Source organism: Lasioglossum baleicum, chromosome 8 (assembly GCF_051020765.1).
Source record: "Lasioglossum baleicum chromosome 8, iyLasBale1, whole genome shotgun sequence".
NCBI classification, from domain to species: domain Eukaryota; kingdom Metazoa; phylum Arthropoda; class Insecta; order Hymenoptera; family Halictidae; genus Lasioglossum; species Lasioglossum baleicum.
In genome coordinates this window covers 14,020,734-14,046,170 of record NC_134936.1, presented here as the reverse complement: position 1 = coordinate 14,046,170, position 25,437 = coordinate 14,020,734, and the positions used below count along the sequence as shown (strand labels likewise).

The 25,437-nt window shown below is 36.9% G+C and overlaps 9 protein-coding genes across 15 annotated transcripts; 5 read left to right on the top strand and 4 right to left on the bottom strand.

Moving 5' to 3' along the window:
- The first annotated feature begins 79 nt into the window (after positions 1–79).
- LOC143211276 (cyclin-L1) lies at positions 80–2,243 on the top strand. The gene is made up of 4 exons (XM_076428788.1): positions 80–433; positions 538–722; positions 803–1,387; positions 1,612–2,243. The coding sequence occupies exons 1-4, from the start codon at positions 203–205 to the stop codon at positions 1,856–1,858; spliced, it is 1,248 nt and encodes a 415-aa protein (XP_076284903.1). The 5' UTR covers positions 80–202; the 3' UTR covers positions 1,859–2,243.
- Positions 2,091–3,474, bottom strand: LOC143211290 (leucine-rich repeat-containing protein 51). Its single transcript, XM_076428807.1, has one exon. The coding sequence runs from the start codon at positions 2,909–2,911 to the stop codon at positions 2,237–2,239; it is 675 nt and encodes a 224-aa protein (XP_076284922.1). The 5' UTR covers positions 2,912–3,474; the 3' UTR covers positions 2,091–2,236.
- Positions 3,475–3,620: 146 nt separating this feature from the next.
- Positions 3,621–14,369, bottom strand: Pex5 (peroxisomal biogenesis factor 5). 4 transcript variants are annotated; one of them, XM_076428782.1, is made up of 10 exons: positions 14,224–14,369; positions 13,687–13,789; positions 13,472–13,608; positions 12,752–13,123; positions 12,371–12,662; positions 11,758–12,298; positions 11,515–11,683; positions 11,279–11,436; positions 11,031–11,198; positions 3,621–10,946 (listed from the first exon to the last, which is right to left on the bottom strand). In XM_076428782.1, exons 4-10 carry the CDS (start codon positions 13,097–13,099, stop codon positions 10,907–10,909), a joined length of 1,716 nt encoding a protein of 571 aa, XP_076284897.1. In that variant the 5' UTR covers positions 13,100–13,123; positions 13,472–13,608; positions 13,687–13,789; positions 14,224–14,369; the 3' UTR covers positions 3,621–10,906. The 4 variants fall into 4 exon arrangements, with proteins under 4 accessions (XP_076284897.1, XP_076284898.1, XP_076284894.1 ...); XM_076428783.1 differs by having other exon boundaries at positions 13,472–13,605; XM_076428779.1 differs by lacking the exon at positions 14,224–14,369 and having other exon boundaries at positions 13,687–13,828.
- Borr (borealin-related) lies at positions 3,726–4,845 on the top strand. Its single transcript, XM_076428792.1, has one exon. It carries the CDS (start codon positions 3,726–3,728, stop codon positions 4,581–4,583), a length of 858 nt encoding a protein of 285 aa, XP_076284907.1. The 3' UTR covers positions 4,584–4,845.
- LOC143211260 (BLOC-2 complex member HPS3) lies at positions 5,089–10,433 on the top strand. The gene is made up of 3 exons (XM_076428749.1): positions 5,089–8,933; positions 9,005–9,119; positions 9,185–10,433. Exons 1-3 carry the CDS (start codon positions 5,721–5,723, stop codon positions 9,364–9,366), a joined length of 3,510 nt encoding a protein of 1,169 aa, XP_076284864.1. The 5' UTR covers positions 5,089–5,720; the 3' UTR covers positions 9,367–10,433.
- Positions 14,242–16,030, top strand: LOC143211273 (uncharacterized). The gene is made up of 2 exons (XM_076428784.1): positions 14,242–14,380; positions 14,464–16,030. The coding sequence occupies exons 1-2, from the start codon at positions 14,332–14,334 to the stop codon at positions 15,837–15,839; spliced, it is 1,425 nt and encodes a 474-aa protein (XP_076284899.1). The 5' UTR covers positions 14,242–14,331; the 3' UTR covers positions 15,840–16,030.
- Positions 16,006–21,599, bottom strand: LOC143211277 (beta-1,3-galactosyltransferase 1). 2 transcript variants are annotated; one of them, XM_076428790.1, is made up of 5 exons: positions 20,559–21,599; positions 19,823–20,006; positions 19,089–19,354; positions 18,737–19,011; positions 16,006–18,660 (listed from the first exon to the last, which is right to left on the bottom strand). In XM_076428790.1, exons 2-5 carry the CDS (start codon positions 20,004–20,006, stop codon positions 18,237–18,239), a joined length of 1,149 nt encoding a protein of 382 aa, XP_076284905.1. In that variant the 5' UTR covers positions 20,559–21,599; the 3' UTR covers positions 16,006–18,236. The 2 variants fall into 2 exon arrangements, with proteins under 2 accessions (XP_076284905.1, XP_076284904.1); XM_076428789.1 differs by having other exon boundaries at positions 19,766–20,006; positions 20,559–21,598.
- On the top strand, positions 21,275–24,066 carry Or (AP-3 complex subunit sigma-2 or). 2 transcript variants are annotated; one of them, XM_076428815.1, is made up of 3 exons: positions 21,275–22,135; positions 22,213–22,596; positions 22,986–23,390. In XM_076428815.1, the coding sequence occupies exons 1-3, from the start codon at positions 22,067–22,069 to the stop codon at positions 23,049–23,051; spliced, it is 519 nt and encodes a 172-aa protein (XP_076284930.1). In that variant the 5' UTR covers positions 21,275–22,066; the 3' UTR covers positions 23,052–23,390. The 2 variants fall into 2 exon arrangements, with proteins under 2 accessions (XP_076284930.1, XP_076284929.1); XM_076428814.1 differs by lacking the exon at positions 22,986–23,390 and adding an exon at positions 23,409–24,066 and having other exon boundaries at positions 21,284–22,135.
- On the bottom strand, positions 24,060–25,329 carry LOC143211289 (GATA zinc finger domain-containing protein 1). 2 transcript variants are annotated; one of them, XM_076428805.1, is made up of 4 exons: positions 25,185–25,329; positions 24,733–24,997; positions 24,443–24,645; positions 24,060–24,362 (listed from the first exon to the last, which is right to left on the bottom strand). In XM_076428805.1, exons 1-4 carry the CDS (start codon positions 25,193–25,195, stop codon positions 24,149–24,151), a joined length of 693 nt encoding a protein of 230 aa, XP_076284920.1. In that variant the 5' UTR covers positions 25,196–25,329; the 3' UTR covers positions 24,060–24,148. The 2 variants fall into 2 exon arrangements, with proteins under 2 accessions (XP_076284920.1, XP_076284919.1); XM_076428804.1 differs by having other exon boundaries at positions 24,733–25,303.
- Positions 25,330–25,437: the final 108 nt, after the last annotated feature.

Below are 25,437 nucleotides of genomic sequence, written 5' to 3'. Positions count from 1 at the left end.
ACCAACCGACGTATGCAAGTTGACTGCAGCGCCCTCACATGAAGCGTTGGATGCACGCGAACAATCGTTCTATATTCTATAGTACAAGTTTATGGTTGTACGTCGGAGGTATGGTACTCGGAAAGATGAAAGGTTAACTTGCTGTGCAAATAGTGTTTAAACGACTAACAGTTTTGCTTGTCTTTGTATCGTGAAAGAAGAAATGAGTAACATGAAAGAAAATTCTGTCGTTCCTGCGAAAAACGCGACGACAGGAAACGCGAAGACGTATGGAAAGATCGTGTTAACATTACAAAACTGTCTTCTACCCGAAGAGAAGCTTAACTCGACGCCGTCACATTTAGATGGACTGGATGCAGAAACCGAAACCGATCTGCGAATACTAGGATGCGAGCTAATACAAATAGCCGGTATTCTACTGAAACTACCGCAGGTAAACGATCTAATCTGAAAGTAAACAAAATGTTTGTAAACGGTATAACCTCTCTAACCTATAAACCATACTATAAACGTTTCTCCTTCGATCACGTAAAACAGGTTGCGATGGCCACTGGACAAGTAATATTTCAACGATTTTATTACAGTAAATCGTTAGTTAGACATAATATGGAAACGACTGCAATGGGTTGTATTTGTTTAGCTAGTAAAATTGAAGAGGCACCCAGACGCATCAGGGACGTCATTAACGTTTTCAATCACATAAAACAGGTATCCAGCCAAAAGTAAGTGTGACTCTGTACTACCAGTACCACCATTAAATCTCTTGTGATTATATGCATGTCTCTTTCAAAATCTGTTTCAGACCGATACAGCCAGTGATACTAGACCAGAATTATGTGGCATTAAAGAATCAAGTGATCAAGTCGGAGAGAAGAGTTCTGAAAGAGCTAGGATTCTGTGTTCACGTGAAGCATCCTCACAAAATCATTGTTATGTACTTGCAAGTATTGGGTTACGAGAAGAACAAGGCTCTGATGCAGCAATGTTGGAATTACATGAACGATTCGTTAAGGTCTGATGTATTTTTAAGACATCAGCCGGAAACGGTAGCCTGTGCGTGCGTCTATTTAGGGGCCAGACAATTGCAGCTTCCATTGCCGACCTCGCCCGCTTGGTTCTCCCTTTTCAAAGTTAACGAATCCGCCATTAGGGACGTTTGCCGACGTATATTACGCCTTTATTACCGACCCCGCGTAAAACCGGAACAGCTAGAGAAACGCGTTGAAGAGCTTCGGCGACAGTACGAAGAAGCTAGAACCAAAGCTAGGGGAGGGGACGTTGATAGTCACACGCCAAGTCCGCCGCTGCCAAAACACCACAACGCCTGGGGTGGTTTTATCAGCCGTAGCGGTACACACGCGGCTCCCGAAAGAACAAAGTCTCCTAGGTACAGTACAATCTGAACGCTTTGTCTACCAAGAATTACTTAACGCAGCGGTTTCCAACCTTTTATTTTTTTAATAGATATAATAATATAATTATTTGTAGATGTTATGGTATGAAAATTAATTATTTATTATAAAAATTTTGACGCCTCCCAGGCTGAAAACCGCTGACTTCACGCTTGCTGACTTAACATCTGAAACTTCAAACTCGCTTTTCTGTATCTAGGCGTTCCAAGTCTCCGAGTACTTCGCCTTCAAGAGGTGAAGGAACAAAGCATTCCAAGAGAAAGAAACATAGCCGAAGCAGATCCCGTAGCCATAGTCACGGACGTTCCCGGAAACCGAAGAAAGCGCAGCGAAGACGATCGGGAAGCCATAAATCTTCACGTAGCCGATATAGGTCTCGTAGTCGATCTCGAGATAGAGATACCGAAAAATCAAGTAAACATCGTAGCAAACACAGACGACATTGAATCCGTTCGGTTGTATGAACAAAATTATTTCATATTACAACAAAGACACTGCGGACGCGTTAGGCAGTTGCATCCACTTTGTAATATAATACGAGGCCTTTTTTTACCTCTGTTTCATTGACAGAGAACTTAAAAATAGGGCGATTAATTTCTGTTGTGTGGTACATATCTTGAGTTTATTTAATAACGCTAACTATAGGGGTTGAAACGAATCATTTGTAAGAGTGTCCACTCTAAGTACCTTGTAAAGAAAGAAAGAATGAAAGAAAAAAGAAAAGTAAGAACGGTATCATTCTCAGAGAAATATTACGAATAACAATACTTAAAAGGGCGTGTATTTAATACAAATGCAATTTAAAAAAAAATAAAGTTTTATATTCATGTAGCGCCGTATATCATTTTATAGAATCCAGCTGGCGGTGCTCTCTTCTTTTCGATAGAGAGTATAGCAGAAAAATCTAACGATGATAATTGCGGAAGGATATGAACAATATATCCCCTGTAATACTGAAGATTTTCTATGGGATTTCCGTGCAGCGTTAAAGACCGAAGGTTATTCAAATTTTTCAATTTTACAACGTCGTTGATATTCGATATATTGTTTCCGTGTAAATACACGATCTTTAGATTCGGAAATTTTGTAATGTCATCGCCGATGTTCTTTATTTCGTTAAAAGATAGATCGATCCAGCTGAGGTACGCAGGATCATCGAGAAGTTTCTGCGTGAGACTCTCAAATCCGTCCATCGATGTTAATGCATTATGGCTTAACCAGAATGAACACGTTACGAATCGGTCTGTTGGAGTTCGCAACGGAATTTTACCTGTTCGCACTGCTTGCGGACGTTTGTCTGCCAATTCTCTTGGAATAAAACGATTTTTGTTAAACCTTTTCGTTCTCGAAACCACAAATGTTACTTGAATTAATAGCATACCTCTCATGGTTGTTGCTTTTTTAAATGACAAATCTAATGGCGCAGCTATCATCATTTCTTGCCGTTCGTTCCGTTTGTAACGAGAAAGCTCGTCTTCGTACGGATTCGAAACATCCATGATAAATTAGAAATACAATTGCTACCGTCAATCTAATAATTTTGAAATAGTTTGTCAAATAGAGTGCTGATGCACTGCCTCATCTATGTTCACTCCGATTTAAGGTCGCCGTAATTTTTCCAAATTGATATAGACAATTGATAATTGAAGCCAACGATTAAACGAATTCCTCGAAATGTTCAGTCACAGTAACTTAGGATCAAACCAATTATTTATACGGTCTGATAAATTTAACGCGGCTATTGCAATTCAAATGGAAGAAATTCTACCGTATGCTTTTCCGAACGCTTAAATTCTAGTATTCAAAAGTTTTGATAGAGTGCGTCCATTTCGAATTTCGCGCGTTTCTTAGACTTCGCGTTATCGCTCTATCTACATACATATGCAGCGGGAAGGAGGTGTCGTGCAGTAACGTATCTATATTGTGGAGAAAGTAGTGGGCTCTTCAATGATTGGCGGGAAAGTACCGGAAGAGTCTAGGACGAGAATGCGAGACAATCGTACTACGAATTTTTGGTAATTTATTATTAATATTTGATGAACATAACACATGTTATACATTCATTTTTCAAACACATATCATAACACATTTTGCGAAATTATGCATGGTGACCAAAGTACCCCATTTTATTCGAACTTTTACTTTACTGATGCTAAATTCGCCGCGCATGCGCATCACTGCCTACGTCACGTGAACTGCAAACGGCCATTTGTCCCCTGCATTTGGCAGCCCCGAAATAGACGCGCACGGCGCACAATATCAGAGAGTTATTTACAGATTTATCGGATTCGGTATTACAAACGGGAAAGGAAAATGCCGCGAACGAAACCTGCTCGAAAACTGAAAGAAAACTTGGAAGCCACGGACGAGACAGATTCGTTGGTGAAAGATTTCGAGCGTCAGGCTCATATTCGACTCTCAAAAATGGAAGCGGAGGCGAAAATGGCAATTAAAGGTCTCGTAAACTTCATTAACCTTACTACATCTCGGCTTCCGTTAGAAGTACGACAGATGACCCTGGGCGAATTACTGAACCCCGAGATCCACGAAGAGAAGGAGAATTGTGAGGAAGTTTCGTCGTCCGTTGACGAACATTTGTTGAAACCACATTCAGTAATAAAAGGAAAGGAAACCACAAAGAGGATTACCGCTGCATCCGATGATGGGTACGTGACTGAAGGAATTGCAACGTCCCGCGCCTCGAGAACTCAAAAACCTGTGATCCAAAAGACGAGAAAGACACGTAGCAGTTCGAGATCCAAGCAAATAAAGCTTAGCGAAATTAATCAAGAGACTGCAAAGAAAACTAAGAAATTACTTGGTAAGGGACCTACAAAAGCTGATCAATTTAGAACTCCTGCACTGAGGCCAAACAATACCGAGTATGGTCTTGTGACTCCAAAAATCAAACCGAATACACCATTGAATGTTTTGAGAAGACCAAGGCAAGGGGAAATGGTTCTTAGTATGCAAGGTAGTCCCTTGTTGGTTTCCGCAGTTGTTCAGGAAAATGTTGCCAATGTTAATGTACCTCTGGGTAATGGCAGTATAATGTCTCTGCTACCCAAAGATGGTCTGCGCATGTCTCACATCCCAACTTTAGATGTAGAAACCATGCGACAATTAGAAACCCTAAAAAATCACATCGAGAAAGTCATTTTAACAAAATGATAAATTTCTTTAGCATATATTCTACTTATAACTTCTATGAGTGACAATGGGATAATCGATTGAAGATAGAATGGTTTGTTGAACTGATAGATTAAGTAAAACTATAAGTATATCTAATATTTAAACACTGTTAGTTGCTACCTTTTTTACATGACAATAACAAATAGTAGCATACTAAGATAGCATAAGATTAATCGATAAGATATTTGTGTAAAGAAATGTTTCCGAAATAATTATAATAAAAATTGAACGTTGGCAAAAGCTGAATGTAAACAAAGCCTGTAGTATATATTCATCTGATACATTAAATTATATTTTACAATACAAGTACAAATTTTATGATCAGTAATTAGCCTTTTCTTTAATTAGTAATCTTAAAAAATAGTACAAAAAGAAAAGAATTTCCAAGTCAATTTTTTTTAAATATCGTAAAGTTATCGCATCGACGGGCGGTAAAGGGCGCGTAGGTTGCACATTTATATTTTAATGCACATGCGCGTAGAAGTAAATCTGTCAAATGAGCCGAGTGTATTTGCTTTCTTCTACTTTATGATATTAATAGTGTTTTCGATAATAGTAACGTGTAGAATTATGCACGAAGTATCGTAGCATAATTTCCCGATGAATAGTGATCGACGCGATTATTTCATTGTTCCCTTGTCGATGAATCTCATTATTAACCGCTGCACATTCAACAAACGTGCGAATGCGTGAGAAATGATTAAAATGTCAAAGTACTTGTTACCGAGTTCATCAACACAGGTGTAACAAGTTTATTTAAATAGTTAGATTTTGCATCGCTGGAAACAAACGTTAAGTGGCACGTATCTTCTTTCCCTTTCATTAACTCTACGCCTCGCTGATATCGAAAGGTTCTGAGAAGACAACGAATTCATTCTTTCGAAGAACTGTATTGAAATAATTATTATATCGGTAACTGTACATAACAGAATGTAAGATAACCTCCAACGAATTATGCAACGGATATTTCGAAATATGGTTTGACTGCACTTGTACGAAGAAACACAGGTGAGAGAGAGAGAGACAATTTCAAATAATATTGTCCACGCACAGGTGATTTGCTTCGACGCACAATAAAAGGTATGTTCGTGAGCCTGTTTAAATAGAAGCAGCAACATGGTGCGTGTAATCACAGTACATAATTTTCTGGGACAACACATTGCTCAGATTGAGGAGTCGACTGCCAGCTGCATAGCCAATGCATCTGGACGTGAAATGCTCCTCCTAGCACTTTCGACGCATTGCGTCGAAGTATGGGAATTGACGATGTCCGATGTGAAACTTCATACTGTGTTTCCAACGGTCGATATGATCAGTCAAATGGTACATTGTACCAAAGGTGACTATGTGGTCACACTAGAATCAAAATATGCTAGGGACGGAACTATTAATAGCGAGACAGGAAAACCAACTAATAATTTTGTTAGAATCTACGTCAACTGGGCTATAGTGAAAGACCAAAGTCAACCCATGCGTGCTAGAATCGCAGGACGCGTTACTCCGAGCTTAAATCGGCCTCTGAATAGCTTAGAGATGATAGAGCTACCGTTAAGCGTGCAGCCCACGTTAATCGCCTGTTGCCAAAGCACTGGCAATCTTTTGGTAGCAGCAGGAAACAGCGCTATCCTCCATGAGTTCAAAGTTGAGACGCAACAAGTCTCTAAAATGAAATTCATTGATTTCGAGGCAAGACCATGGTCTTTAGGATTCTCCTTCTGTCCTACATACATGGAGATCATCGAAGATTTTATTGCTGTCATGGATAAATCAAACTTATGTGTTTTTAGGCTTACTAATTCAATGTACGAAGATATCGATCAATTGAGCTCTCTAACTTCTACAAATTCTTCATCCATCGACAAGACATCGATATCCACAGATTCCTCCCTTGTGGAGTACAGCAACAGCATGGGAAACCAAGACGAGAACACGATACTGCAGACAACAAATATAAAATACAGAAACTCCACGCAGGATCTTCATTATGGTGGATCAGAAACCAACGATACAAAATCTAAAAAGAAACGTAAGAATTCTAAAACAAGCATATGGTATAAACTAGAAACAGGAGATTTCAACACGCTAAAATGCAACAATAACAAAGCTATTATAGATTTGGATCGTTTAGCGCATAACGAGAAAGACGAACTGCAAAGACTAATTGCACAGGACGTAATCGATGGGAGTTCGCAATCGTTCACTATCAATTTCCCATCAATTAGTTTAGAAAGAGCAGGTCCAGGACATACACTAAGCCCGTTTATATTGAATCCATCGGACGTGAGGGTCATAATTAAAACGAATTCTCCAGATTTGGGGTGGTCGGAGAATTACACGATAAAGAATTTATTGTCCCTGAAAATTGTAGCAGTTAATAATAATTCGAAATTCGACGGAAGCTCCGAACTGTTTAGCTGCTTGTTGCTGAAGCCACTGTACATGAGAAAGGAATGTAACAGTACCTGCTTGAAGAAGTCGATCCTCAGGTCAGAGAAGTACAGGTACTTGCAGGGTGTAAGCTGTTTCCTGTGCACGCTGCAAGAAGGATATCTTTACCACTTCTCTGCAACAAGCTCGAATCCCACGGATGCAACTTGCTTAACAACTTATCCATTCACTGCCCCTGTTAATCGCGTTGCTTTGGAGCACACGGCCCTTCATGCCCTAACTGAGGCTGGTCTGGAATCCTATACTTTACGTTTATCTCATCACATCGCTAGAACGTCGAACAACCTGGAAAATTACAAAGTTACATGTCCCGGCGTTGCAGAACCCGTTTGTCTAATCGGCTTACGACCATTTTTAGGAATACAGCAATTACTACACAGTAAAAGCTACTTAATTCTCTTGGCAAAGGCGGATAACTCGTGGACACTGTACTCCTTGATCCTGCCAAAGCTGGAGAACTTGTATTACGACCTTTTAAATGCCGCAAGAAGTCACAAAGCTACCAGTCCTGGAACATACAGGCATTTGCTTGGGGAAGCTCATGCGCTGATACGTTTAGCTAAAGACACTGTATGCAATTCTGTGGAGAACGAGGAGATCGACGATGCAACGAACAAGAATGGGATGAAAGTGAAGAATTTGTACAACCAATCCTGCGCATTGCTAGCCGATTATTATATTAGATCAGAGTACGAATCGGACTGGGATCTTTGTATACCATACTACAAAATGTCTGGGTTGAAGCCTGCGGAAGTTTTGTCGAGAAAATCGAGCAAGGATGCTCCAGGTCTTGTTACTTTCTTAACAGAGATTTTACTGACTCTGAAGAGCGGCTCGGAAGCCGATGCGTTGTTCCAGGGGTTCAATATCGTCGAGATAATCTGCAAACTTAAGAAAGGCGACTTGCTCAAATTAATCTTTGGCAGCCCCGTCCTTCGCGAGTACACTACAGAGAAGCTGATACATCTTTTACTGTTGTACGAGACCGACGAGTTAGTTAAATTAGCTTTAGCAGTTTTGTACATTCAAGCGGAGAAACAAGAGCAAGCGGGAAAGGCGCTCGAACCTGTCTCCTCGCATTGCATCAAAAGAGTGATCATCGAACATTGGGATTTATTATTCGACATGACTGCCATGAGAAAGAGAAGCCCTATGATCCCGACGTTCTCCGATTTCGCTGGCATGTTGATGCGCCAGAAGAATTTAACGTTCGTCGAGATTCTGATACAGATCATCGAGGACGACGGAATCTTATCACTGCACCAAATTATACAGGTGTTTTTGGAGTATCTGCCCTCGAGGGTGGGTCGGGACGGCCATTATGCCGCGCTGGCGTTGCAGCTTTTCCTCGAGAAGTATCTGCACAATTATTTTAGTACAAAGCTGATCACGGACTCATCTGCTATAAACAAGAATCAAATATGCACGGACATTGCCCTGGTCGAAGCGTTCAAGCTGCTGGTACGCTCGTACCTCGGCAAACTATCTCAGACCAAGGTGTACAAACTAGAGAGTAAAGAGAGCATAGACGAGAACTATAATAACTTCATATTTTCAAAGTTTAGACCCGATTACCTAGATCGAATGCCACCGTACGCGAAAGATTATCAAAAGATGTTGAACGCGAACAACTTGAAGGATTTAGCGAACATCGATAAGACTGAGAATGAGAAAGATATACCTGCGGAGTTATTCAAACTGCAATGGCTGCTGTCCTGCGACTTTGTGCCTAACGAATGCTTTCACGAGGTGAAACAGTTCCTCGAGACGCAGGAAGTCGAGGGCAGCTTGTCTCTGAAAACACTGTGCATTCAGAACACGGAGGAAGTGACCACTCTATTGATGGAGAACTGTCCCCAGGCAGTTGTACAGTATGCGAAGGTATAATTCCACTGTTTCTAATGCTGCCAGTCGATCTTATAAAAACAATTCACAGAATTCTGTAATTTCAGGACGTTTATACTAACGAGACCGAGTGGAAGTATCTGATCTATTTAACGCAAAAGAAAATTGCTATGTCCAACATGCGAGAGGAATTGCATTGCTTATACACACAAATCATGAAAGGTAAATTGATTGGAGAAGTTGAGCGTGTTCATTATGTATGAATAATGTAATCGTTCACGTTTCAGAAATTCTAAATTACCTGCCGCACACACTGTCGTTGGATGGTTTGCAACGTATCGTTCCAAAGGACGACATCATCGCATTTCAAAAGTGCACCGAAATGTGCACTCAAGTCACGCACGCGGAACAAGTCAAGTCTTTAATGATGGAGACCGGACAACAGCTCTTGTCGACGCTAAAATTATGAGCAACAGTCTTAACTACATAATCGCGTCGTCTCGTGGCGATAGTATAGGTCCAATTCATTTTATCTACAGAAAAATATATATTGCCGATGCAACGACGCGAGTTGCGTTGCACGCAAACATAGGACAGATACGTTCGGAACAGAGTATACTTAGTCAAATTTATTATGAACAATAATTCATAATTCCTCATGTGATACGACATTTGCGAATTCCTATTTCACTCGCAATTCATCGCTTACCAGAAGTTACTTATCATTCGACATGGTTGTTGTATTGCTTGTTCTATAAATTTGATTCACTGTTCATTCCTCTATTTCGCAGACGATATTTCAAATATTAGTCCCGCTTTGCTCGGTGTCTGTTTTTATATATGTTGGTGATAAATTTGCAAACAATTGTTGTCTAATGCACAATTTTCTCAACTATCATTGCGGTCTAGTCATTTTTACGATATTTTAAAGAGTGCACATGGCTTTGATCGAATTTATTAATGTGTTCCAGTTTCTTTAGAATGTTTCTAGCCACGCACAAAATTTCTATGGACAAAGTTTTATCAAAAAAATGTCAAAAAATCGAAGACAAATACTATAGATGAAATTAATTCATATTATAATCGATTGTTGAGATGTTCTATATAGATATATTGTATTGTGTCTAGACGAATGTTATCTTTCCCTTAGCTGATGTCAAAACAGAACTATTTATTGAAAGTTATGCAAAATTGGATGAATAGAGCTCGGGAGTTCACAGTACTACATGTTCGGTCCACAGATTGTTTTACATTATATAATTTCGATTATCTATTACAAATCGTTTATATTTTAATTACTGAGGGTAAGATGACGCGCGTTTAGGAAAACTAATAACGCTAAGGATGGTTACTTTTTACTAAATTCGTTGATCGTATAATGTAGTATTTTCATCAATCTCTGAACGTTACGAAATATGTAACTTTAATGTGCCTTTAGGACTAATTTCTCTTTGTTACAAATATAATATAATTCTGTTAGAAGTGATCTACGATATTTATAAATTAACGATAGAAATAATATATCTGTAACTCATATCATAATGCTTCTTCACTGTATAATTACACTTTTATAACGACATTAATTTATCTGGAAGGAGAACGGCGATTTTTCTAATTCGCGTATATCTTTAGGGTCCTAAAGTTAATTATTTTACTCAGGGATTAATTCGATTTTATTGATTCCATAACAATTTTATGTACATATAATTTATATAACCCATTTTCAATTTATATAAAATGAAATGATAGGAGCTGTATACCTGTTAGAAATATTGAATCAAAACAACTTCTAAAAAATATAAAGTATCATAATCGGGTATATAATATTGTTAAATTACCCACTCTCGTAGCAATGAAATATCTAAAAATCATGATTCTAATCGATGTTTATATACACAACTCTGAACTATTGGAAAATAGTTTTTAAGCATTTTTTAATTCTGTTACCATAAAAACTAAAAACTGTTTATACTTTTTCAACAAGTAGCTTCAACAAGTTTTGCATACCTTCATACAATTTCAAACTCCTTATTCAACCTCGCTAGATCTCTACAAATAGATCAAAGAATTTTATTACACACAACTAACTATTAGATGTTCTTATAAAATTCGCGGCAACTGTTTGAATCGTACCTGCTCTCTATGGCATCGTTCAGATGGTATTTGTGCATCAACGAGATCACAAGTCTTAACGTTGACCAAATAGTATTTGACATCGCTGTCGGTGACAAGTTTTCACCGTGCGCTCCACGACCAGCAGCTTGTTGATTTAAAGCAGTTAAAAGATGTTCACCAGCTTCTCTGCAAGATAACAAAGAAAAGTGTTGTACTTATCTGAAAATAAAATAGTTGGAAACGTGAAAGAGACTGATGTTATTTACTTGTATGCGCTAAGGTTTATGCAACAAATCCCCAGATTATAACGTGCTCTAATAAATCCTGGGGATAATTTCAAGGCACGATGGTACGCGTTTATAGCTTCCTCCGATTTCTGACCATTGGCCAAAGTTGCACCCAATCTATTCCATAATCTAGAATCCTTTAAAAAAAATACTATATTTTTATAAAACGAGCTCAAATAATTTCAATGAAACGTAACAGATTTAATTATATGTACATTAGGGCGAACTTGTAACGCTGCCTGGAAGCAATCGCAAGCTTTATCATACTCGTTGGACAAGTTAAAAAGTACTCCTAATCCGCATTGAACGTCAGCATCTATTTCGTCCCGTGGATTCATTCGTGCAGCTTGAATATAAAGACTTTTCACTTCTTCGTGTACATCGCTGCAAAAAGAAAGTATAACGTTGGTTTAGTAACAATTTCATGCATCGCGTACAGTTACAAATAATCCTCTTACTCGAACAAAATGGACGTGACACCGGGTTTCAACTTTTCATCAATGCTAATTTTTTTCGGCGACAGGTGCTTGTATTTCTCATTTTTTAACAACCACTCTTTTAGAGTTAAACATGCTTGGTTTTGATAAGATTCGTTCGTGTACGAGACTGCAAGAGCCATTAAGGCGGTGCTATTCATAGGATCGAGAGTCAGGCAGCGTTTTAAAGCTGCGATCGCTAATGGATCTTGTTCGCTTTCAGCTTGAGTTTTACCAAGCAGCAACCAAACTTCCGGATCGTTTTCGTTTTGTTTCGCCGCTGCTTCGAAGCAAAGTATAGCACTCGGTAAATCTCCAGCTTCTAATCTCTTCTTCCCTTCTTCTAATGGATTAGGTACATCCGTCATAGGATTTTCTTCGTGAAGTTCGTATTCTTTAAATGGATCGTAGTATGTGTCGTATTCTGATAACCATGAATGTTTACTGGATACCTTTTCACTAGACATTATCTTGTCCCATTCGTTTTGGAATTTCAAATATGAAGAATCTGCATTGTCCGCTTCTAAAACACAAATCATCAGCTAGAACCTTCTTAAAACAACGTCAACAATTTAAAACAGAACAATAAATTCACCTGGCGATGAATTGTCTTTCTGAAACTCATCTATCCAGTTACCAGCAATTGCCAATTCTTCTTCACCCTCTTGTTTCATGAATTTCATGAATTTTGAATATGATAAATCGTTCTCTGTCTTCTCGGTTGTGTTTTCTTTGTTAATATCAGTTTGTATCGCATCTATGCTGTGCTCTATGTACTCCTCAGCCCATTTCGGTCCTAGGCCTAATTCGTGTGTTTGCGGTGATGCAATGATTGGAGCCACAACATGTTCTACATCGGGTTGCCAAATATCATCTGTATGATTTTCCTACATTACAGGAGAAACAGACATTTATTTTTTCAGATTCTACAACGTCGCTAACATACACTAGAATAACGTGTAGCAAGAATGATTACTCTAAAATGACGTCCTGATTCGAGATATTGATTTGCCCAAGCTGTGTCTAAACCAGTTAATTCTTGAGCTACTCCTGGAGCTGCTATAGGTGGATGAATGTTGTGATCAATGTCTCGCATTTCTTGTAATAAATTATCCATTCTAAATGTCTGAGGACACGAAGCATTTTCTTCTAAAAATTGTTTAACTAACTGATCTGAATCTATAGGCTGAAATGGCTCCACATGTCCGAATGGGTGACGTATTCCTTCTTCCTTGAATCCATGATCGCGTACAAAGTGTGATGTTAGGTGGATCAACGAGCTAGGTCCACCACAGTCACCCTCGACCAATTCGCGAAGTGCCATTTTTCACTTGCTATTACTATACACCTAATCGAAAGAAAAAGATTCCATTAGTAGCTGCTCTGAGAATGTCATTGATAGCAGCGGTGTTTGATATATGCACATGTAACTGCAGTCATGAAACATTTGATATTTTCTGGCTTGAAATTATCATATTTCGATAAAACACAATAAAAACGCACTACTTAATCATACAGACGCGTTAAGCAATTTACTGTACGCGTTTATTTTTTTTTTTCAATGCTGATTAAATGCCAAAGTAGAGCATAGCAAAAACAAAATAAGACGTCCGCTAGGAAAATCGTACACACGAGAGTGAATGAAAGTTTACGATGGGAGATTTCACGCGCGCGTCAAAGAACAAAGTGCACAAACCTTTTGTCCTGAGGAATATTATTTAATATTCGTACGGTGCCGTTGATGTTGCACTAAAACCGCGTTTTTTTGCGAAACACACACCGTTCGACGAGATTATTCATTTCCCTGGCATCGCGCAACGTTGGGAATATCTACTAAATAAATTCTGCTGTATAATGGTGGGGTGGATGGAATTATCATAGCAAATGTACGTGTTAACGTTTGATACTAACAAGATGCATATCATAAAGACATTGTGCATGAACAGTTGGCGCATGAACGTCAAATCAACGAGTTGTTGAACGACGCACTGTCGAACATCTTTTTCTGAAATAGCTACATGTACATTGGTCGCGTTAATTAGTGCACGTGATTATGTACAACTTTTTCACGACGAGAACGTTGAATATTTTGTATCAGTAATTATCAAAAGCCTTTCATCTGTCGAATAGTTATATAACTAATTAAAAATCCTATGACTATTGTATATATTCCTCCGGCTATTTAAAAAAAATTTCAATATCGACGACATTGATCCAACGTATATTTTATACGGAAAGACGAATCTTCATTTTATCGATACGCAGGATGATAATATCGGAAATTATTTAAGAATTTTCGAAGCATTTCTTGAATGATCGAAATTGGACAAAGCAGGACAAAGTTATTGTAAAATATTCCACGTGCAATCCTATCGGAACGCCATCGTGCGACGGACGCGAGAGCCAACTCGGAAAACAAAGTAGTTTTGATTCACTAGGTTCTTCAACCTCATTGTTATGTAGAAACGTGGTCATCTTCGCCGATTCCGTTCGTCTTGATCTGTCCTGCACCTGTTCTGTCCGTAAGTTTGTAATTATACGGACGGACAGTTTAAGATGACCGATTTTGCGAAGGCACAGCTTTTAAAATACGGCTGGACCGAAGGTACGATTTCGCGCAGGTTATGATATTTTCGTAGAAATTACTTTTCACTTTAACAATCGTTTGTACACCGTGTTTATATATAGGTAAAGGTTTAGGAAAGAACGAAAGCGGTATCACGAATGCGTTAAAGCCGAAACTGAAATTCGATTCAGCTGGGATAGGACACAAAGAAGACTGGAACGAGTGGTGGGCAACTAGTTACAACAATGCGGCGAACAACATTATGGTTGAACCGCAATCGCAAGGTGTCAGCATATCCGTGCCAAAGGAAAGTAAAAACGACTTACCTAAGCACTTGTCTCGAAATCAATTCAGTTATGGAAATTTTCTTAAAACTTCCACTCTTCTCAATGGAACCTTGATGCAAGAACATAATTCAAATCTTCCAAAAATAGAAAAAAACGAACAAGATGTTAAGCCTGTTGTTTTAACAGATGAAGAGTTGTTTAAAGTTTGCGGCGGTAGAACTGCACACAAGGGAGCTAGGCATGGTTTAAAGTTAAATGGTAAATTAAAAAGGATCGAGGAACAAGAGAGAAACTTCCTACGAATGCACAACATTAAGTCTGACAGTGATCCAGACACAGACGAGGAGAATCTACCTATTAATCTTCCTCCTGAAAACAAAGGTGTTTCAAAAGAATGTTCGAGGAAAAGGAAGAGGAGAATAAACGATTTAACGCATCAATTAAATAGTGTATGCAATATAAATGATGCTGTGGAGAAGACTAAGCCAAAAAAGAAAAAAAGAAGGAGAGGAAAAAATTGTCCAGGAAATCATACGTCTGATGACACTGGAAAAGAGGAAGGAGATAAAGAAATTGGTGATATGCCATTTCCTGTAGAGGAGAACTTAGATAATTGGGTGACCAATACAAAAAATAGAAAACAAATAGAGGACTATGATGAGTCTCCGCACAAAAAAAAGAAGAAACATAAAAGGAGAAAAGATAAAGAATATCAGAATGGTAATTTGGATCTAGAGGAAGATGAAACTGTACAGCATCCAAGTCGAGCGCACTGTATTCACAGATTGGATAAATGTCACAGAAAACTCTGTTTTAATGACTCGCCTTTAAATTCTAGTAACGATGTAGAGTCATTTCCTTGTCCAGACTCCCCGGATACATACACAAGAAATGAGTGTAATAGAATAAATCATAAAATATCAAAAAAGAAAAAAAGGAAATATCTTATGAAGCAGAAGAAGATGGTGCAAAATATTATAGAAATTGATACAAAAAGAAAATTAAATAGTATAATAGATAAAATGGTAGGTATTAATATCGCAATAGATAAAACAGAGGCGATGAAGGAAAGTAGTAAAAAGACTGAGGAGGATGACAAAAGAAAGGATAAAAGTTCTATACATTGTAAAACAGTAGGAAAAAGGGGAAATACTGTAAAACATAGGAAAAAAGAGAAATGTTGCAAAAAAAATAGAAAGAGGAATAAATGATGTTTTAGTATGAAAAATGTATATGTAAATTTACATTTAAGTTTTTCACTTATTTATTTTTTGGATTGTATATTGATAAAATTTTGCCATGTAATCTTTTGTAATAAGTATGCACGTTACCAATGATCTTTCATACCGAATAAAATATAATTGAAAAAAAAACAAGATTTTCCATTCTTTTAATGTATTTTCTCTTATCTGATCGTTACATAAACTTATTATTGGACACGTAAATGTTTGACAATTCGATAGATGCGCGTAACAAATCGGTTGTACATTATTATATGAGTTCGTACAATTAATGTAAATTTGTTATTTTCATAATTAGCAATACGGTCCATACTTGTACATAGTTCGTCTGATAGAAAACAAACACGTGGATGTTTTCTATTAATATCCGTTGTTAAAAAATGTTCCTTATCGGAGAGATCAAAGTTCCTTTAAAAAATTTGTCGACGATCCGTGCACGAGTACATACGGTAAACATATAATTTAATTACTATATTTATAGCACCAAATTTCATACCGTGCTAAGAGATTATAAAGTTTAATTTCACGAGCAATATATTTGTACAAAATAAAACGAATTTTCTAAGGCCACTAGGATACTCCGCAGAGTGATTAGTAATCTTAGTTTTGTTTATACTAGTGAATAAATCTCACTCGCGAAGCTTAATGAGTATCAATGGATATTAATGTAAATGTATACATATTATACCATTTGAGCTAATAATTGATTTGAATATTGACGGTCTAGATGTGTATTCTTCAATAGGATCTGATTTAAAAAATGTTGCTTATCTTACGTTTTCATTATTAATCAAATGATAATAAATTCAGATACCCAGAATGGTTGACCTGCGGTCGTCCTTATTATTAGGCTAGTCTTATTTCATAGATCTTAACAAATTCCTGAAAAATCTGACATCTACACTATAATTAATTATAATTAAATATATTAATTATCGTATTATGTTAGGCTACATACATTGAGGTTTTAAATAGTAGTTATAGTATATTTATCGATACTTGAGTAAGTATCAATAGTGCTGCCTTAACAATAATATATTGTATAAGGGACACATTCATTGAAGAACTGGATGGATGAACTTACTTTTACATATTTCTGCAATGTTATTAATGAAGAGTAATATCGTTAAATGAACAAATTGTACAACGTCGTCTTTGAAACAATCATAGCACACATCTAAATATATATCAATATTACTTTGTATAGATACAGCATTAAGCATAGACGAATTTTAAATAAAATAAACTCTTCGTTCATAGAATAGACTTGCCAGAAGCTATCAACATTAAGTATAAATAGCAAAATATACAACAATTCTTCGAGAATGTGTATAAATGAAATACGTATTTCGATGAGATTCCTTTTTCACATAGGCAATAAGTGCAATATAAATACACTTGCAAAGCATATTATTATCGTTATACTTATTTCGATATATATACTTTAATAATTTTCATTACACATCGCATTGTCGAGACAATGAACGTAATTTAATATCGTGTTTTATAGCAAATATTAGAAGTATTTCTTTATAACATGGAATGTAAATACATTGTCCAAAAGAAATTTATTATCTTTTATAAAAATATAAGAACAATTCGAAACAAAATACAAATATTCAAACATCACGGTATATACATAATATCAACATAGAGTACAACATGTAAGTCTTCTTCTTAGGATTTCAAAACCTAGTCGTAGCAAACTACCTTCATTAACGTTAATGAGATTCTAAAGGAAGCATGATAAGATTGAGGAAACCGTTGGCAATCTACGGTATGCGATTCGATATGTTAAATCATCGTCGTCCATCTGCACCGTCTGTTAGAAATTTCTTTTATAATTGGCTATGTGACTTGTATGTAATCAGCAGATATACTTTTAAATTTTATATTCTTTGATTCGTGTACGTGTAATTTCAAAGTTCTTTTTTCTTTTCTTTTTTAAATGGAAGCTGGATAGTTGGTTTGATACTTAATCATCAAACTTTTATACATTTAGGCAAAGAATTTAACTGTTTATACAAGAAATCTAATTGACAGTGTTTCCTTAAGAACTACTGCTATTTAAATGGAAAAATACCGTATAAAACCTTCATTAATTATCGTTAAGCATCAAATACAAATCTTTCTTGCTGTAAAAATATATAGCAGGGATTATACCATCGTAGAACGAAATTTAAAGGAAGCACGGTTTTTAGTTTAACATTTCAAAGTGTTTTCAGATCTATTAATGAGATCTTACGTATTTTCAGACGAACGTTCAATTGGTCTATTTCAGATCTTCGTATCCGTTAAATCGTTCACTTTTAACAAATAATAAATCAATAATAAATAACAGGTTCAATGTTTAAAATACTAATCGTTTTAAATGCATTTGTTGGTTACTGTTCTTTTCACTATGTAATATCCAACATTTCTACCTTTTCTGCTCAATTTCATCGACTTTTTGTCAGAATGAGAATGACTGTTGCAAGACAGATTTGTATCGTGTAATTTGTTCCATATTACATACATATCAGACGAATTCACTTTGTGTGCTGTTATAACGTTCCTTAATATGCAAGGATCTAATTTCCTTTGTATGTAACTGAAACCAAGATGATTCACAGGCCGGACTTTTGCACGTTTCGCGCAGAGGCCCGTGATGTAAACATCTTCTAAATGAAGCAACGGCATTGTTAATGCTGCTTGATACAATTTATATGCAACATCTAGACTCATGACATATCCTGTACCTGATAAATAATTGGGATATATTTTTTCCGAGTACATATACTTTGGTGTGTACCTAATAAATAAACCGATATCAATTTTAGGAACAGATCTCATAATTTGCAAGTATCCTGTAGTTATTTTCTACTTACCATTTGTTGTTCGGGTCTAAAATGGGTCTTGCATTGCAAATAAGAGATCCCAATAATGTATCGGTAGATTGCGGTCTGGATTGCAATGTTTTCATTAACGCAGGAATATTTACAAACATATCATCGTCGGTTTTCATAAGATATTTCGCTTGTTTACAATTAAATGTTACCCATTTCAGCATCATAACAGATTTCAATGTTAAGTTGTTGTACGTATCATAAAATCTTTCTTGAATAATATCATTGTATTGTTGATGTTCGTCGGCGATTAAACTCTGTAACGTGTTAATATTGTCAAATATCTCTTTACAGCTTCCATTCAGAAAGATTTTTAAGACACATCGGTACATACATTTAACGTGTCATTGTCGCTCTGTCCCAAAAGGAAAGCTACCTTTACTGTTGAATTATATATATTTTCCAGACTGGTCTTATTAGCCCATGTGTTCCTTATCGCTGCTCTAGCTTTGTGATTTGAAACAGCTGAACAAACAACAATTAGAAGATACGGCTGTGGAGAACAAATACCAGTAGGATTCAGAACTGAAGTTGCGTTCTCCGGATGAATATATGTACACAGATCTCTCGAGGTATTATACGCCCATCCTGGCAGCTGTGCTGTAAAAGAATTTGTTTAAAATTTGGTTCTTTCTTTGGAAACAGAACTATTAGTATCCTATCTTTCTCTCAGCTTCTTCTAACATGCTAGAAAATTACATTCAATTTTAGCAATATTCAAGCAGTATTCTACAATAGAAAAGCAGGAAAAAGATACTAATTCTACTACCTGTTGTTTCTCTAATTCAATTTATATTCGAAAATCTATATTTATTTCTATAGCTGTAACATTTTGTATATGGACCTTTTTTATACTTTTTAATGTTCTTATAAATGATCTATACCTATTGATACACATATATTAATTGATAATTGCTAATCAGAAAAGTGAGAGTACAAAACGTAATTTAGGATCAATACTGGTTAGTTTTTATTGCAAAAGGATTTCAAGCAATGTTAGTAGATGCATACCCAGGGAGGCTACTGAACGTGTTTCACCGACAGACACTGCAGGGGATGGAGTCTCACCTAAGCCTGAGAATGGGCTTTGGGCAGAGTGATATGCCGGTACATATAATAAACCTAGTGTAGCTAAAATGACAAATCCTACTGCTAATCTTCGGACGAATGATATCTTCCCTTTGACTATTCCATTATTATTTATATTGGTGGCTGATGGTAATTCCAATGGCAATAGTCGCAATCTGTCCATCTAGGCAAAAATAATACACATTGTCTATATTACAACAATCGAAAATGAAACAATTCGGTACATCGATATTATCAGAAGTTTCAATCAATGTGCATTCGAACATTTTAAATAGTCGTCAAACAACTCAGATAACGTTATCAAACCATAAATCTCTTGTTCTGTATTCCATGTATAATGCAGTAAATCAAAGTGTAGTTATAAGTTTAAAAATGTTAGAGAGCCGCAGGATACGATGAAGATGCTGAAGAATTGTTGCAAAATCTTGCATTGTTTATCGAAAGTTGAAATCATTAACGTAAAGTTTATTACTTGGAAAAGTAATGGAAACATCTTTATTTCACAAACAGGTGTATTAGAAATTGTACGTAAATAAATATTGTGTTTAACACTCTCGATGGTATTGTTTTCGTGCGACAGTGTTATTTGTTATGTTAGAAACAAACGAATATCTTTTCCGAACAATAGAAAACGTAGCGCGCAATGGATATGTAATGTAATATAGATATTGTTGAATGCAATTACTAAATCGAATGCGCTTGTAAACAATTTTACCTTTGAGATGCGTTGATTGCGTTACGCTGCATTTGGCAGCTCTCCATTTACTGTTCCCTCGTAAGTTCGAACTTACGATTCGTGGAAAGGTATCGTGTAATTTTGACAATACATTTTCATAGTCGATGAGTTGAAAAAAAAAATAAAAGGAACTCTTATTGCAAGTGTTGCAACTGATCCGAATCCACCGCAGTGACTCGTGCAGTCACTGTGACAGTGACTGTCAGTTGCTGTCAGTACTGTCTGGTACTGTCACTGGTGCTACTGATTCTGTAACTGCGCCCTCCTGCCTCCTACCGCTATTAGTCTCTTTAGTTCAGCGGTAGCGGTATAGTGACGTAAATAAATACGTCATTTGCCGATAAAACTTTACCCTCGAAATACGGCGTTGTTAATCAGTAATATACAAATAAACGATACGAAGCGGTACGAAGAATGTTGCGGAACGTATTGACCAACTGTAAATTAAGTTTTATCTTTGACTTGAAATTAAGCTCGCTTCAAAATTTGCCGCCCTCCGAGGTAGACGTTTTTATGTTTACATTATTATTCAAATACTTATACTAATTATTATTAAAATATTGTAATTGACACAATAACCATCGAATATAATAAACAGAAAAATGAAAAGTGACAGCCCCATCTATGTTACACTAACTTCATGGTAAAAATTGTAGCCGCACGCGCTACAGACTCACGCCTGCGCGCACGTTCAATAATCACAAGGTGATCTTCGAATGTTTGTTTTTTAATCCAGTGTTCTGTTGCTTTTATTGTGAATTCTATTTTATCTGATTGACACATATAAAGTAGCAACTGTTTCTTCCATTTGTTGATATAATTTCGGTTCAACACCCTCGGAAGGATGAATTTTATCACTGACGAGATCTCGAATTTTATCAACGATTCAAATATGACAGTATTATTTACGATATTGATATATTATTTTGATGGCGCGCATTAGCGCCAAAGTGAATCGATTTGAATGCTAGCAACAACTGCAGTTGAGTACCAGAGTACCACTTGATCGTCGTTCCCCGCACCCACCCGCACCCCAAAACTGGCTTCCCCCCGCAGCGATATGCTCCGTCCCCTTATTCCTATGTCCATGGGCACCACCGACGAGATAGTGATCGGTGACTTGATTTGTTGTAGTTTCGGCATGTTCCCGATAGATGTCTAGAAAATGGAGCCAAATCAGCCAAATGGAGCTAGCTATGCTATGCGCAACAGTGGTTGTCAAGAGAAATCGTGTCTTTTTGTGATTATGATTTGTTGAAGTTGATTATTGTTATCTATAGTTGTGGAATTATTATTGACGATTGCGATAATTCACAAAATAAGAGTTACACAACGCTACCGTTGATAGGTACGTTGAGAATGATGAACAAGAAGTGAAGAATGGTTAGAGTTTGCGAAGAGGGTGAACGCACTTACTGACAGCTTTAAAATGTGTTATCTACACGTGTAACTTTTACAACGTTTACGTTAACAACTAATCGTCAGTCATGATTAAGGCTATTTTAGTGTTTAATAACCATGGGAAACCTCGACTCTCAAAATTTTATCAATATTTCGTAAGTGCAAAAATACGAGTGTTTCTCTTATCGTTTTAGTTAATTGTAAGTTATTAAAATATTTTTGATTTCTTCAGAACGAGGACATGCAACAACAGATCATAAAGGAGACGTTTCAATTAGTATCTAAAAGGGATGACAATGTCTGTAATTTCCTGGAAGGCGGAAGTTTGATCGGCGGCTCTGATTACAAGCTGATCTATCGACATTACGCGACATTATATTTTGTATTCTGTGTCGATAGCTCGGAATCGGAGTTGGGAATTTTAGATTTGATACAAGTCTTTGTGGAGACATTGGACAAATGTTTCGAGAATGTATGCGAACTGGACCTAATTTTTCATGTAGACAAGGTTCATTATATTCTGAACGAATTGGTGATGGGTGGAATGGTTCTGGAAACCAATATGACAGAGATACTTTCGAGGATTGACGATCAAAATAAATTGGAAAAGCAAGAGGTATGTAGCTATTTGTTATCCGATATTCAAGATACTTGTTTGAATGTTCAAGCTTTAGTTGTATAGCTTATGAGTATTCAAGAATAACAGATTTTGTATATAAAATAGCGGTGCACTGTGATAAACTTTAACTTGATCGAGCCATACTTGTGACAACTAATTTCTAGTAAACATCCCTTAACTTTCTGGGTCTGACTCGGTATTGAATTGAATATACAAGCGAATGAATCATAAATAGAACAACATTTGTAATTCATCGAGCGTAATTGTCTGGGCTTGAAGAAGTTAACAGCCTATAGCAGTTTATTTGATAGCTGTGCATGCTTTGGAATGTTTCGTAGAGCAGTTTCATATGGTGGTAGGACTGATTTACCTAACATGAATTTTAGGGAACTTACAAATCAGGACGATCTTGCTCACCTCGTCCGTTTGTCCTTCTGGGGCCCCCTCCCTAAGTAAATCGGCAGTAAAAAAAAGATCAGACCATTTTGTACACTCTCATTCCTTTATATATAGTTTATCTGTGATCTCTTTTTATTCTTTGTTTTTTTTTTACCAAGAATCTCGAAACATAAGTCTTTTGTAGCTTTACAAAACAAATACTCATAACACGCATGGTGGTGCTATCGTTTGTAAATGTCTGCTCGGATAACAGTGCCTTAATGCAAATGTATACGTCGCTATGCTCGAAGAATAAAACATGTACTGCATAGCTACTCATTTGTATTTACTTCTACTATTTAACTTAAGCTCAAGCTCGATCCTCAAAGTTTCTCCGTTTTCCATTTTTTCCATCCATCTGGTATGTGCAGGCAGGAATCACAGCAGCGCCGGCGCGTGCTGTTTCTGCTGTCAAGAATATGAATATACCGCAGCAGATAAAGGATATGAAGTTGCCTGACTTGCCACAGGCTATAAAAGATCTCAAATTCTGACCAGCCGTTACTTCGTTGGCCCCGAGCTGACTGGTTTCCACTACGATTTCGAGTGCGAGTGATACCACTACAAGGGTTTATTTTCCTTCCCTACAATCGAACGAAAATGCACCAATACTGCCTACAGACTCTTCGTATGTTTCTTCTCAGCAGTACCAGAATTAAACGAACGAAGATCGGTTTGTCTCCGAAGGCTCTCAAAAATCGTTTCCCCGACTGTGAAGAAGATGTTTCTTACGAAATTTAAAAGAAAATATTTATACCTGACTTTAATACAGAAGAGTTGGAGTAACTGAATTAGAATTTCCAAGATATAGAAAAGAAAAGGTAAAGAATTATAAATTTAGAAACTACCGATATTATGTTCACAAAACGTTTCATCATTCCCGTACAATACTAAAAGGAAAAGAAAAAGTATATTTCCATTATAGTGTAATCCATGAAAATGCATTTTCTTTGCCAATGAATGAAGAATGTTAGATATCAATGTTACATTGTATCAGAAAACATATTAAATAAATATTATAATACTGCATGATAATTTTTATTTTTCAAGGATTCACAAGAATTCGTTAATTAATAGCTTTACGATAACAGAAGAATTATCAAATAAAACATTACTTTCTAGATATAGCAATTTCATTCCTAACTGTTGTCCATACGTATCCAGTACCTCTTTCTGTGAGCGGTGGTGGATACGGCGAATTCTTTAGTTTATAGTAATCTGATGGTGCATGCATCACAAATTCCATACATTCCAATTTACGTGGGAGGTCCTCTTCTGGGCCTATGATATATGTTTCAGGACTAAATCCTTCGTCCGGTGGTGGGCTAAATACATAACACATACATATTATTATTTTCTTTCCTTTCAATAGCAACCAATTCATTGAAATAAATATACAGTATACCTTGCTGTGGTAGGCAGGAGCCAAGTAACAGCAGCACTTTTTTCACAGTACTGATCGGTGAGCAAGCCATGAATTTGGGCATAATAAATTCCTCCGTCAATATCTTGCATAGAGACTATATCACCCACTTGAAAATAAGTGCCTTTGTAGAACACATAATTGCTTGTAACTGGAGTTGCTGTGGCTGTTGGTGCTTTAACCGGCTAAGAGAACCAAAAACAAAAAAAGAGTAAAGAAATCAGGTAGAACGTAGATAGTTTTCAATGACTAACAATTCTCAATAAACATACAGTTCTTTTGAATAAATTTCTTCGTCCTTTCCCTTTAGGTACCACTTTGTGCAGCCCGGCAGATTTTGAGTTACAGTATCTCGTGATCCTTGTACTTCTCCTGGTAGGCCTCAACGATCCTCCCTTGTCCTCGTCCTCGGTTTTCACAGTCGTACCCGCTTCGGAATTTCTCTCCTCTTCAAGGCAAGCATTACAAAGGTTACCGGCCTCGGTCGAGTGCCAAAGCGGGGTCTCTCGAGTCCCACACTTAACACACTCAGGTTTGCTGCCAAGAGGCATTGAGTTCAAATTAATTCGATCGCATTAATTATTTATTCACCGACGATCAACCAACGAACGCGTTTTCTTTCAATCTGCACCGCGATCTCTTGATCGGTTCAGTCTCACTCAATCTCATTCTGACTCGAAATGTAAAAGTACCAAAGAAATGTTAACGGGTTTTGTGTACATACGTGGATTTCATAAAGAAAAGGGCTATGGAAATGTTCGATCGGATCGCACGAACATTCTCCACGTTTGTTATGGACAACGGGCGATTGTATACAACGTTAGTTACACGCTCGATCAGTGCGTCCAAAGTATAAAATCCCTAGCATTCGCCATACACACACATACATACACAATCGCAACAGTCGCATGAACACATTATTTCCGATAATTGAGCGGTGAATTAAAATGAATCCGTGGTCTCGTGGTGATAGAACA

Coding starts and splice junctions, on each gene's coding strand:
- LOC143211276 (XM_076428788.1), top strand. CDS start 203: ATGAGTAACATGAAAGAAAATTCTGTCGTTCCTGCGAAAAACGCGACG. Junction 723..802: donor AAACAGGTATCCAGCCAAAA/GTAAGTGTGACT, acceptor AATCTGTTTCAG/ACCGATACAGCCAGTGATAC. Junction 1,388..1,611: donor GAAAGAACAAAGTCTCCTAG/GTACAGTACAAT, acceptor TTCTGTATCTAG/GCGTTCCAAGTCTCCGAGTA.
- LOC143211290 (XM_076428807.1), bottom strand. CDS start 2,911: ATGGATGTTTCGAATCCGTACGAAGACGAGCTTTCTCGTTACAAACGG.
- Borr (XM_076428792.1), top strand. CDS start 3,726: ATGCCGCGAACGAAACCTGCTCGAAAACTGAAAGAAAACTTGGAAGCC.
- LOC143211260 (XM_076428749.1), top strand. CDS start 5,721: ATGGTGCGTGTAATCACAGTACATAATTTTCTGGGACAACACATTGCT. Junction 8,934..9,004: donor CAGTTGTACAGTATGCGAAG/GTATAATTCCAC, acceptor CTGTAATTTCAG/GACGTTTATACTAACGAGAC. Junction 9,120..9,184: donor ATACACACAAATCATGAAAG/GTAAATTGATTG, acceptor TTCACGTTTCAG/AAATTCTAAATTACCTGCCG.
- Pex5 (XM_076428782.1), bottom strand. CDS start 13,099: ATGGCACTTCGCGAATTGGTCGAGGGTGACTGTGGTGGACCTAGCTCG. Junction 11,199..11,278: donor ATAAACCTTAGCGCATACAA/GTAAATAACATC, acceptor GTTATCTTGCAG/AGAAGCTGGTGAACATCTTT. Junction 10,947..11,030: donor AACGATGCCATAGAGAGCAG/GTACGATTCAAA, acceptor ATCTATTTGTAG/AGATCTAGCGAGGTTGAATA.
- LOC143211273 (XM_076428784.1), top strand. CDS start 14,332: ATGACCGATTTTGCGAAGGCACAGCTTTTAAAATACGGCTGGACCGAA. Junction 14,381..14,463: donor AAAATACGGCTGGACCGAAG/GTACGATTTCGC, acceptor GTTTATATATAG/GTAAAGGTTTAGGAAAGAAC.
- LOC143211277 (XM_076428789.1), bottom strand. CDS start 20,006: ATGGACAGATTGCGACTATTGCCATTGGAATTACCATCAGCCACCAAT. Junction 19,012..19,088: donor GCGACAATGACACGTTAAAT/GTATGTACCGAT, acceptor AACACGTTACAG/AGTTTAATCGCCGACGAACA. Junction 18,661..18,736: donor TTAGACCCGAACAACAAATG/GTAAGTAGAAAA, acceptor TTTATTTATTAG/GTACACACCAAAGTATATGT.
- Or (XM_076428814.1), top strand. CDS start 22,067: ATGATTAAGGCTATTTTAGTGTTTAATAACCATGGGAAACCTCGACTC. Junction 22,136..22,212: donor CAAAATTTTATCAATATTTC/GTAAGTGCAAAA, acceptor TGATTTCTTCAG/AACGAGGACATGCAACAACA. Junction 22,597..23,408: donor ATAAATTGGAAAAGCAAGAG/GTATGTAGCTAT, acceptor TGGTATGTGCAG/GCAGGAATCACAGCAGCGCC.
- LOC143211289 (XM_076428804.1), bottom strand. CDS start 25,011: ATGCCTCTTGGCAGCAAACCTGAGTGTGTTAAGTGTGGGACTCGAGAG. Junction 24,646..24,732: donor GAAATTTATTCAAAAGAACT/GTATGTTTATTG, acceptor TGGTTCTCTTAG/CCGGTTAAAGCACCAACAGC. Junction 24,363..24,442: donor CTCCTGCCTACCACAGCAAG/GTATACTGTATA, acceptor TTATGTATTTAG/CCCACCACCGGACGAAGGAT.